General features: G+C 34.0%; 1 protein-coding gene across 1 annotated transcript in view; it reads left to right on the top strand.

The window, feature by feature from the left end:
- The window catches only part of SYCP1 (synaptonemal complex protein 1), a 145,204-nt gene that overhangs the window by 83,470 nt on the left and 48,733 nt on the right, over positions 1-13,001 (top strand). The window contains exons 18-22 of the mRNA XM_045998046.1: positions 217-334; positions 1,164-1,234; positions 7,407-7,488; positions 11,531-11,593; positions 11,763-11,825. Of these exons, the coding sequence (XP_045854002.1) occupies positions 217-334; positions 1,164-1,234; positions 7,407-7,488; positions 11,531-11,593; positions 11,763-11,825 (397 nt within the window). The remainder of the gene's footprint in view (positions 1-216; positions 335-1,163; positions 1,235-7,406; positions 7,489-11,530; positions 11,594-11,762; positions 11,826-13,001) is intronic.

Raw genomic sequence — 13,001 nt, 5'->3', positions numbered from 1 at the left:
TGTAAAACTTAGAGAAAATTTTAAACATGTACAAAGTGTAGGAAAAAATGTAATGAAGCAGCATGTACTTATCACTCAGCTTCAGAAATTAACTAATGGCCAATCTTACTATACTCCCAGCCCTTCTCTCTTTACCCTAAGATTATCTTGAATTAAATTCCACATCATATAATTTAATAGGTAAATATTTAGGTCTGACATGTTTTTAAAAAATAGGCTTAAGACTACTGAACTAAATGCAAGCTGCAACAGGCTTTCACTGGAGAACAAAGAACTAGCACAAGAAACAAGTGATATGGCCCTAGAAATCAAGAAACAGCAAGAAGATATTGATGTGAGTTGATAAAGAAAGTACCAGTGACTTCGTTTTCTAACCTGTACAATTAGGGTATTAGAATAGATAACCTTCCAAGATTCTTTCACCTTTACAAATCTGATTATCTTAGAGCTGATACTTTGTTTCAAAAGAAAAAGATGCATATTGATTTTGGTGGTGAGTAATGGGGAACAGAATATAGGGACTATATCTGTTGATATAATCTAATTTTAAGCATCAAGATTTTTATGAAGTATTTATTCAACAAGTATTTATTAAGTAAATCATGTAAGAATGTGAAGGATACAACGGTGAATAGAATATATTCCTCTTTGAGTTCTTATGGCTCAATAGAAAAACTAAATATTCCAGTAACTTAAACAAAATACTATGTTATATGTGTAGTTTGGGGACCAGGTGTTACCGGAATTGACAGAATTGCTCTTCTGCCTTCATGGAAGAGGAGGCTTTATTTTGGCCTTAAAAGATGAACAACTGTAAGATCAGCAGGTGTCAGTGAATGTAAAAACATTCCTTTAAGCCACAACAATATGAATAGAGGATAAAAGTCTTAAATTATCACTGGGAAACAGCAAGTAAAACTTGTGGTTTTTTGTTTTTTTTTGTTTTGTTTTGTTTTTTTTTTTTTTTAGCTGCTAATATTTAGAGATTGTTAGGGTAATAATTAAAATAAGGCTGGAAAATATTGTGGAACTATGCAAAATAAATAGCCCATTGTCTTGTTTTACATACAGCTGAATTTTATGCTGATGGATAAAAGTTTTTAAACAATAGTTTCAATTTTGTTGAAACAAAATAATATAAACAACATTGATTATTTCCTTAGAATAGCAAAAAGCAAGAAGAAAAGATGTTGAAACAAATAGAAAAACTGGAAGAAACGGAAACACAGTTAAGGCAAGACTAATGAATTGGCTTTTTTTGGCAAAAGATTTTAGTACTTCTTTTCTGTTAATTTTTTAGAGTCAATTTAGATAATACTTAATGTTAAGTATGGTATAAAGTAAAAAATTAGAATTACTGTGTTAGAGTTCTGCTTATAATAAAATTATAATGTCTTTTGCTCTTGTGTTGAAATAGTAAGATTAGACTTTGAGATTAATTTTAAAGCATCCTAAACTTTCTTATATTTAATATTTAAGAAAGTAATTATATACAAGAAAATTTAGAAGAGAATTTTTTTTTATTTGTTTATTTACAGCATAACAGTGTTCATTGTTTTGGCATCACACCCAGTGCTCCATGCAGTACGTGCCCTCCCTATTACCCACCACCTGGTTTCTCAACCTCCCACCTCCCCCCACCCCTTCAAAACCCTCTGGTTGCTTTTCAGAGTCCATCGTCTCTCATGGTTCTTCTCCCCTTCCAATTTCCCTCAACTCCCTCTTCTCTCCATCTCCCCATGTCCTCCATGTTATTTGTTATGTTCCACAAATAAGTGAGACCATATGATACTTGACTTTCTCTGCTTGACTTATTTCGCTCAGCATAATCTCTTCCAGGCCCGTCCATGTTGCTACAAAAGTTGGGTATTCATCCTTTCTGATGGAGGCATAATACTCCATTGTGTATATGGACCACATCTTCCTTATTCATTCATCCGTGCCCTCAGGCATCTTGGTTCTTTCCACAGTTTGGCGACCGTAGCCATTGCTGCAATAAACATTGGGGTACAGATGGCCTTTCTTTTCACTACATCTGTATCTTTGGGGTAAATACCCAGCAGTGCAATTGCAGGGTCATAGGGAAGCTCTATTCTTAATTTCTTCAGGAATCTCCACACTGTTCTCCAAAGTGGCTGCACTAACTTGCATTCCCAACATTTGCAACAGTGTAAGAGGGTTCCCCTTTCTCCACATCCTCTCCGACACACGTTGTTTCCTGTCTTGCTAATTTTGGCCATTCTAACTGGTGTCAGGTGGTATCTCAATGTTGTTTTAATTTGAATCTCCCTGATGACTAGTGATGATGAACATTTTTTCATGTGTCTGATAGCCATTTGTATGTCTTCGTTGGAGAAGTGTCTGTTCATATCTTCTGCCCATTTTTTGATATGATTATCTGTTTCGTGTGTGTTGAGTTTGAGAAGTTCTTTATAGATCCTGGATATCAACCATTTGTCTGTACTGTCATTTGCAAATATCTTCTCCCATTCCGTGGGTTGCCTTTTTGTTTTGTTGACTGTTTCCTTTGCTGTGCAGAAGCTTTTGATCTTGATGAAGTCCCAAAAGTTCATTTTCGCTTTGGTTTCCTTGGCCTTTGGAGACATATCTTGAAAGAAGTTGCTGTGGCTGATATCGAAGAGGTTACTGCCTATGTTCTCCTCTAGGATTCTGATGGATTCCTGTCTCACGTTGAGGTCTTTTATCCATTTCGAGTTTATCTTTGTGTATGGTGTAAGAGAATGGTCGAGTTTCATTCTTCTACATATCGCTCTCCAGTTTTCCCAGCACCATTTATTGAAGAGACTGTCTTTTTTCCATTGAATATTTTTTCCTGTTTTTTCGAAGATTATTTGACCATAGAGTTGAGGGTCCATATCTGGGCTCTCTACTCTGTTCCACTGGTCTATGGGTCTGTTTTTTATGCCAGTACCACGCTCTCTTGGTGATCACAGCTTTGTAGTAAAGCTTGAAATCAGGTAACGTGATGCCGCCAGTTTTGTTTTTGTTTTTCAACATTTCCTTAGCAATTCGGGGTCTCTTCTGATTCCATACAAATTTTAGGATTATTTGCTCCAGCTCTTTGAAAAATACTGGTGGAATTTTGATCGGAATGGCATTAAAAGTATAGATTGCTCTAGGCAGTATAGACATTTTAACAATGTTTATTCTTCCAATCCAAGAGCATGGAACGGTCTTCCATCTTTTTGTGTCTTCTTCAATTTCTTTCATGAGTGTTCTGTAGTTCCTCGAGTACAAGTCCTTTACCTCTTTGGTTAGGTTTATTCCCAGGTATCTTATGGTTCTTGGTGTTATAGTAAATGGAATCGATTTTCCAATTTCCCTTTCTGTATTTTCATTGTTAGTGTATAAGAAAGCTACTGATTTCTGTACATTGACTTTGTATCCTGCCACGTTACTGAATTGCTGTATGAGTTCTAGTAGTTTGGGGGTGGAGTCTTTGGGGTTTTCCATGTAAAGAATCATGTCATCTGCGAAGAGAGAGAGTTTGACTTCTTCCTTGCCAATTTGGATACCTTTTATTTCTCTTTGTTGTCTGATTGCCGTTGCTAGGACTTCTAATACTATGTTGAACAAGAGTGGTGAGAGTGGGCATCCTTGTCGCGTTCCTGATCTCAACGGGAAGGCTGCAAGCTTTTTCCCATTGAGGATGATATTTGCTGTGGGTCTTGCATAAATAGATTTTATGAAGTTCAGGAATGTTCCCTCTATCCCTATACTTTGAAGCGTTTTCATCAGGAATGGATGCTGGATTTTGTCAAATGCTTTTTCTGCATCAATTGAGAGGACCATGTGGTTCTTCTCTTAGAAGAGAAATTTTTATAAGACCCATGCTCTAACCCCAGAGCTATGGAGCCTAGATGAGAAATTTAAAAAAAAATAATATTTTTAAGCATTGTCCATGTTTCTAGGTGTTTTCAAATCATCTCTTTTAATGCCTATAAACCAGTCAAGTGGATATAACAGTATTTATTTTAATCCTTTTCTTATTTTTCACTATCACTTATTTTCTTATTTTTCACTATCATTGACAATACTATAGTTAACAACTTGGTGCATACAGATTTTTTTCTTATTTTGAATTTGATAGGATATGTTTCAAGGAGTATAATTTACTGAGTTACTGGAATAATTGTTTCAATGACTTTTGATAGTCAAATGGTTTTTAAATAGGTTATACTGGTTGTAAACCATAGAGTACAAGCACTATTGTATGAAAATGATGGTTCCAAAATCTTTTAATTTTTTTGGGAATTAGCATTAATTTATTTGATAATATAACAGATAAAAACAACTCATTGTTCTTATGATTTGTAATTTTTATTTTTTGGCTAAGCTTTGGAATTTTTTTTCCATCTTTTTTAAAAAATTTTTTATTTATTTCCTATTTTTTTATAAACATATAATGTATTTTTATCCCCAGGGGTATAGGTCTGTGAATCACCAGGTTTACACACTTCACAGCACTCACCATAGCACACACCCTCCCCAATGTCCATAACCCCACTCCCCCTATCCCAACCCCCCCTCCCCCCAGCAACCCTCAGTTTGTTTTGTGAGATTAAGAGTCACTTATGGTTTGTCTCCCTCTCCCTCCCAATCCCATCTTCTTTCATTTTTTCTTCTCCTATCCCCCTAACCCCCCATGTTACATCTCCACTTCCTCATATCAGGGAGATCATATGATAGTTATCTTTCTCTAATTTTCACTAAGCATGATACCCTCTAGTTCCATCCACGTTGTCACAACTGGCAAGATTTCATTTCTTTTGATGGCTGCATAGTATTCCATTGTGTATATATACCACCTCTTCTTTATCCATTCATCTTTTGATGGACATCTAGGTTCTTTCCATAGTTTGGCTATTGTAGACATTGCTGCTATAAACATTCGGGTACACGTGCCCCTTCGGATCACTGCGTTTGTATCTTTAGGGTAAATACCCAGTAGTGCAATTGCTGGGTCATAGGGTAGTTCTATTTTCAACATTTTGAGGAACCTCCATGCTGTTTTCCAGAGTGGTTGCACCAGCTTGCATTCCCACCAACAGTGGAGGAGGGTTCCCCTTTCTCCGCATCCTCCCCTGCATCTGTCATTTCCTGACTTGTTAATTTTAGCCATTCTGACTGGTGTGAGGTGATATCTCATTGTGGTTTTGATTTGTATTTCCCTGATGCTGAGTGATGTGGAGCACTTTTTCATGTGTCTGTTGGCCATCTGGATGTCTTCTTTGCAGAAATGTCTGTTCATGTCCTCTGCCCATTTCTTGATTGGATTGTTTGTTCTTTGGGTGTTGAGTTTGCTAAGTTCCTTATAGATTTTGGACACTAGCCCTTTATCTGATATGTCGTTTGCAAATATCTTCTCCCATTCTGTCAGTTGTCTTTTGGTTTTGTTAACTGTTTCCTTTGCTGTGCAAAATAAGCTTTGGAATTTTTTATGCTTACTTGCTTGAATTTCTTTTTTCTAATATTGCTTATATCTGTTCCCCATTAATATTTTGAGGCCTAAATTGTTTTCTTACTGATTTATTTAAGCTTTAAAAAATATAGTAATCCCTTGCCTTGTTTTATTTATAGTACATATTTCTCCCAACTTGTTTTCCTTTCACTTTGGGTAATTTTTTTGTTGTGCATAAGTTTTTTCATTTTGTATAAGATCTAATTGTCTTTTTTAGGGTGGGGTAATTTTTCCTATTGCTTTTCTACTTAGAAATTTGTCTGCTTGAAATCAAATATTAATCTTTTCTTTTTTTTTATTTTTTTTAAAAGATTTTATTTATTTATTTGACAGAGAGAGATCACAAGCAGGCAGAGAGGCAGGCAGAGAGAGAGGAGGAAGCAGGCTCCCTGCCGAGCAGAGAGCCCGATGTGGGACTAGATCCCAGGACCCTGAGATCATGACCGGAGCCAAAGGCAGCGGCTTAATCCACTGAGCCACTCAGGCGCCCCTCAAATATTAATCTTTTCTTTAGTTCTTTTTCAAACTGATATATTGACATTCAGTTTTTCTTTCTCTTTTTCAAATAATAAAAACATTTCAAGATAGCTTACTTCTTAACACAACTATGGATCTCTGACTTGGGTTTTCATATATAGTGTTTTCCTGTCTATTTTCTAAGTAACATGTTTTTATATTTTGTTTCCTTTTAATCCATTAGTAGTTTAGATGATTTCCAAATATTTGGGGGCTCTTGATTGTACTTATAGTCTAAAGTATTAAGTTTTGGTTTTTTATATTTGGTTAACATTTAGGATTGAGATAATGTGAATAAAGTGCTATGTACAGTTCCTGGCCACATAACTGTTGTTATTTTGTAGGTTTGGAAAGTCATCTTTTATTGTATTTCTATTGACTCCTTTAGTTGTTTTTGCTCAATTTTCTCATTGAGAAGCAACTGAGAAATTTTTAGATTGGATCTCAGTGACTAAGGCACTGTACATTTAGAGGATAAAAAGTGAAGACTTATTTTGGGGAAAGGCTGCTCTTTATTTAAGAGGATTCAGATTATTTTGTTTATATCTTTTTGTATATAGACTTATAGAACTCTAAATATAAATATATAGGAAAAGTAAGAATATGTCAATTAAAAATTTAATACTCAGTTAAAGGGTAAATATCATGGATTCAGTTTTTACAAAGCCAATTATTCCATATGACTGAATAATATTCTGTGCATACACCCTAAACCCAGCAACATATTAGTGCTAGCCAGGGAGAATATAATTAGAAATAACTTCAAGTATCTGAGACAAAAATACCATTGCATTCATGTACAGCGGGCAGATTTTTAATTTCAAAAATTTTGAAAAGACAATATATGCATATGGCACAAAATTCAAAGCAACAAGGGGGAACCCAGGGAAAGGAAACTATCTTTTCTTCATCTTTCTGCTTTCTAGTTTTCCTCCCCAGGGGTATCACTGTTTCTTGTGTGTGTTTCCAGAGATACCCTCTTTCTATGTAGGGATGTTTTCTATCTAAATATCTCAGTCATGTAGTCCTTCATTAAAATCACTTGCATTTATATCCCTAATTTATTTGTATAAAGTTATGACTACATCTTAGAATGATGACTAATTTATGACTTCTTAAAGAAAAGAGTAAAGTGAAATCTTGACTTAAATAAGAAATAAGTTTTTCTTTTTTTAATGGATTAAAAAATCTAGATAATTAGTTTCAAATTAAATGTATAAGGTAATTTAAGTGTAGGAGGGGAAGTATGCCTATTGACATTAATGCATGAAAAATTGCTAAACAAAATAAAAATTTAAACCAACAAAAAATATAATAATCAACCATTTTAAGAAATCCCAGAAAAGCAGTAAAACAAAAATATGGCTTTTTTTTTTTTTTATAATGTCACTCTTCCATTTCCTTTAAGAAATGAACTGGAATCTGTGAGAGAAGAATTAAAAAAGAAAGGAGATGAAGTTAAGTGTAAATTGGACAAGAGTGAAGAAAATGTATGTTATATTAATAAATTGTATAACAATTTCAAATCATAAAGTCAACAGCACATGTCTAAAAAAAAATAAAAGTGAAGTATGCTATCGATATAGGGACTATTGTATGCAGTTGACCTTAAAGCGATAGGCAGCGTTAGTTTATTTTGCTTATATGGTTTATATGTAGAAGAAATAGTGGCATAATTACAAATGTCATAAACGCTTAATATTTAATGATGATATACACTTTTAGGCTAAAAGCATTCATATTTTAGTAGTAAAGAACATACTGATAAATTATAAGTTTGTTTTGTGCTTTGGTGGATATGATTTCAACAAGTTGAGATAGGAAAGTTTTTAGGGAAGAATGTCACAAAAGTGAAATGGTACAAAGTATGTGACATGATTATAGTATACAGTATACATAATGGGGAGAAGATTTGCCAAAATAGATGAAGCTAGATTGTGAAGGCCTTGACTGTGTTTTTTCATTCACTCAGCATGTATTATTAGCTATCTACTCGTGCCAGGCACTGTTCTCGGTGCCCAGTTTAGACTTCATTTGTTCTGATGGATAATGTGTGATTCAGTTAAGGTGGGTTTTTTCTTTTTAATTATTACTAGGGAAGTCACATTTTAATTTCTAAGAATGGAATGGGAAAGATGTGAAAGGCACTGGAATTAGTCGGAAAGCTTTTAAAAAAAAAGTGTCTTGAAAGCTCCGAAAAACATCTTGGAGAAGACTTTGCCCTAGTTTAATTTTACTTACTTATTCCTAAGTCAGTCATTGTGGTTAAGGGATAGAGTAATTTGGTGAAGCCTGAGCTGTGTACCTATCTACTCCTGGAAACAGATCAGCTTCCATCAAACTACATGGATTTAACAGGATTACTATGGAATTTACACTAACAGAGTCTTCTCAGGAAAGAATGGTGGCCAGACCAAAGTAGTTCCTCCTGGAGCCTATACAAGGAGCATCTAATCAAAAATTGAATCAGGACAACTTCCTGGAAGAAGTGACATTCACTTTGAAACCTAAGATTAATAGAAATTACTGGAAGGCAGAGGGATGGACACAAATATATCAGGGAGTATTATAAATTATAAGCACACACACACTACATACAGAGTATGAGAGAGTGTCATATTTGTTCATTTTTAATTTTTATTTTTTAAAGATTTTATTTATTTATTTGGCAGAGAGAGACCCAGTGAGAGAGGGAACACAAGCAGGGCGAGTGGGAGAGGGAGAAGCAGGCTTCCTGCCAAGTAGGGAGCCCGATGTGGGGCTCCATCCCAGGACACTGGGACCATGACCTGAGCCAAAGGCAGATGCGTAACGACTGAGCCAGCCAGGTACCTGGAGAATGTCATATTTAAAAAACTATGGAAAGTTCATCTTGGCTGAAAGGTGGAGTTTAAAATAGTAGTAATAGTGAAGGGAGTAGGGAAAGCTGAGGATAGAGATAAGCATGGGGAGATGAAGGATAGGGGAAATGAAGCTTGGGAGATAAGGGCAGATTATTTAAGGTCCCATAAACTATATTTAGGAATTTGACATTATTGAAGAGTTTTGACATGAGGTGTGTCATATTTATTTATAGAAAACTGTAAGACTGTCTTACAACTAAGATTGTAAGGATGAGATGAGCTAATATTTTTAAGGGCTTACAGTATACCAGCAACATTCTAGTTCTTTGTATATGTTCTCTTAGTTAACTGCAAGTTATTTTTGTCCTCATTTTATGAATTAAGAAATTGAGCCTCCAAAAGGTAAAAAAGTTTGAAAGGCTACATAACTAAGAAATAGTAGTGCTGACTTTCTGACATTCTTTAAACTATACCACATTTTTTTTCTTTCAAAAAGGTATTTTTTCTTTCAGTTTCATATTTATTAAAAAGGAATTTAATCTCCTGAAGATTTGCTATGTAATTTACTACTTTAAAATTTGCATCAAAGGCTGCTTCAAGACACTAATCCTTTTGTGATGGGGAAAAACATGAATTTGGTGTTTAAAGTAAAAATCCTTTATCAAGAATTTAAATGTATTTTACCAATGTACAAGATATTAGTGATGAGTTAGGAAAAAAGCCCAAAATGCAAGACAAGTTGGTACATTTAATCTTTTTCTGTGGTTAGATTTCAATTTACTTACTGAACCAGGTTCTTAGAAAAAATCGAATTTGCAAGTAGTTCTCAGAAATTTGCCTGACATTCATTTTACCTTTCCCCCCACAACCCACTATCTTAGTTCAGACATTTATATTATTTCATACTTGCTTTCTCTGAGCTTATTTTCTCATCCCTAAAATGGAGATAATAATACCTGACTTTATCATTGGGTTGTTCTGAGGTTCAGATTAACAAGTGTTTGCGAAAGACATATTTAGAAGATTATAGACGTTTGACAACTTTAAAAAATTCAAGGTAAACTGACAAAGTTGATAAAACATTACAAAATAATATTGGGCTAAAATTAAAGTAAAAGTGATAAGCATCAACATAAAAGCATTAAAGACAATTTCTTTTTTAAAAAAGGATACAGCAATAAACTGGAAGTATGTATATTTTATAGAAATATAAGAGTAAGTTTTATAATTCCATTTCTGAAAGATACTCAGAAGAAAATAGAAATTCTGTTAACATTTTAAATATGATGGCAAATAATGTTTTTTAGGCTCGCAACATTGAATGTGAAGTTTTAAAAAAAGAAAAACAAATGAAGATCTTAGAAAACAAGGTATTATCAAATTGCAAAAAGCATTTTTGAGAAAAGAGACTTTGTAGCAAAAGTATGACTAAGTTCTTTAAGACCAGTCTTTTGAGTTTGTGGCTTTATGCAGGGTTGTCATATTGAATTCCTTACCTTTAGTGAGCTCTAAGTTTTATCTTCTATCTCCCTTATACTAGGTAGTTTCAGCAGATGTCCATAGGTGGCTTTGGTGATACCCCAAACCTATTATTACTTTAAAGCTATAATTTCAAGTAAGCAGGTTCCTCATTTTGTAGCCATTTCCTTTTAAATTATTTTTTATCAGGAAGGTTGTTCAGAATATACAGGTGGCTTTTTGGCCAGAATTGGAAATCCTTGATTTTTAAAATAAGTAAAAATTGTATCCACAAATAGTTGCACCTGCTAAGGTATTTATACCAGTAAAATTGGCATGAAAATCACCAAAATGTCTCTCATTTTTCTGTAGCTTTTCTTCCTTTGTTTTCTTTTGAGTTTTCTGAAATAGACTTTAGGGGGGTTGGGCATATTAAAAATAAGATTATTAAGCAGCTGTGCCATGTATTACTCAGTTTTAGAATAATAGCTGATGATGACTACACATGGGCTCTGCAATAAAAATATTTAACAGAGTATTTTGTGCTGAGAGATTAAATTTTTTTTTCCATTGGAGTTTCTTTCTACTTTGATGGAAATTTGTACAACTTACATTATCCGTAATGTTTTAGGACTGTTTAGGTATCTGCTCTGCTTTTATGGTAGTCCAGTTACTTCTTAGCCTAATGCTTCTTAGTCCAATCATGCATGTGTACTCAGGTGAAATAGTCTCTCAAAGTGTGATATAAAAAAGTGTTAGGTGGTATTTCTATAAGAGGAGTTAGAATGTAGTTATGAGGAGATAGAGTATCACATTTTTCCCCTCCCCCAAATATAAAAGTAAAAGAGACTCAGAATGAGAAATGAGGAATAATGAGTAAGGATGAAGGCAAATTACAGTTAATCTTACCTTTGGCTATAGCTTTTCAAAATCTGATTAATAATACAATTCTGCCTTCTATATGGGATTGAGCAAGAGGCACATTTTCCTTAAAGTAATTGAATTCATGTGTTCTTTAAGTAGGTTAAGAAATGTGAAGAATTTCAAATTTCTGTTGAGAAAAATCTTTATTAAAATTTACTTGATCACATAATTTTAGACACTATGGAATTACTAAACTACATAATTTTTGAAGTGACATTTATATTATTTTATGAAATATTTTTATTAAAGTTACTTATTTTGACTAGAATGTTGAATAAAATAATCATAATTTCTCATAATTTTTTAGTGTAACAATTTAAGGAAACAAGTTGAAAATAAAAGCAAATGTATTGAAGAACTCCAGCAGGAGGTAGGTACTGATTCTCAAAATTAAAGTATTAAAAAAAACTAATTTTTTCACTACATTTTTAGGGAATAATGCTTTCCTTTCCTTTAGTAATTTCAGTCTAAGTCAGTGGCAATGCAAAATGGAATCATGTTGTTAACTAAGCATAATTCTTTATTTTAATTTTTTACAGAACAAGGCCTTAAAAAAAAAGGGCACAGCAGAAAGCAAGCAACTGAATATTTATGAGATAAAGGTATTTGGAATATTTATTTTTGTTTTTAAAATACTAGTAAGTAGATGAAAACTTAGGAATTTCATACTCTTATATTGTAGCAGTTATATTCAAAAATTCTTTTGAGATTGTAGGAATCATTCTTTTTAATAGAGTGCTTGTCTGTGACTTAGCTGTATCAGAATAATCCAAGCAGCTTAAATATATGAATATGTGTGGTATATGTGTGTATTCATATTTCTTACCCATACTTTCAAATTTGAGATTGAGTAGGTTCGGAGTAAAGCCTTGGAATCTACATATTATAGAAGGTCTGTACATGGTTATCCTGCTGCACAAGAAGTTTGAGAACCATTGATTTTATAGAAAAAAAGTTAAGGAATGTCAGCTTATGATGTCAGAGCCCTGATTTGTTTATTATCATATTCCTAAGTCTTTGAATAGCAACTGACAGTAAGTACTCAAATAGTTTTTGAGTCTTGAATGGAAAACAGTAGTTCTCAGTATTTGAAAGATGTTCGTTTTCTAGGAAAACAAAAATCTTATACCTTCCTTTAATACTATTTGAGATGAAAAATATATAAACATTGTGTTAAAAATGAAAAGAATTCTTGGGGCACCTGGGTGGCTCAGTGGGTTAAAGCCTCTGCCTTCAGCTCAGGTCATGATCCCAGGGTCCTGGGATCAAGCCCCACATCGGGCTCTCTGCTCAGCAGGGAGCCTGCTTCCTCCTCTCTCTCCCTGCCTGCCTCTCTGACTAGTTGCAATCTCTGTCTATCAAATAAATAAAAAAATTTAAAAAAAAATGAAAAGAATTCTCAAACTTCTGGAATCATATAGAAAAGTAACTAACATGTATCCTGTAATTCAGCCTACTATAGGTAGAATCAAGAGAAATACACAAAATACTCATAGCAACATTAGTTGTAGTAGCCCTAAAATGAAGATGACACAGATAACCATTAGTAGTATTAAAAATAAGTCAATAGGGGGTGCCTGGGTGGCTCAGTGGTTTAAGCCGCTGCCTTCGGCTCAGGTCATGATCTCAGGGTCCTGGGATCGAGTCCCATGTCAGGCTCTCTGCTCTGAAGGGAGCAGAGCTCTGCTTCCCTCTCACTCTCTCTGCCTGCCTCTCTGCCTACTTGTGATCTCTCTCTGATAAATAAATAAAATCTTTAAAAAAAAATAAATAAATAA

Source organism: Meles meles, chromosome 1 (assembly GCF_922984935.1).
Source record: "Meles meles chromosome 1, mMelMel3.1 paternal haplotype, whole genome shotgun sequence".
In the NCBI taxonomy this organism is placed as follows: domain Eukaryota; kingdom Metazoa; phylum Chordata; class Mammalia; order Carnivora; family Mustelidae; genus Meles; species Meles meles.
This window is presented reverse-complemented; position numbering and strand designations above follow the sequence as displayed.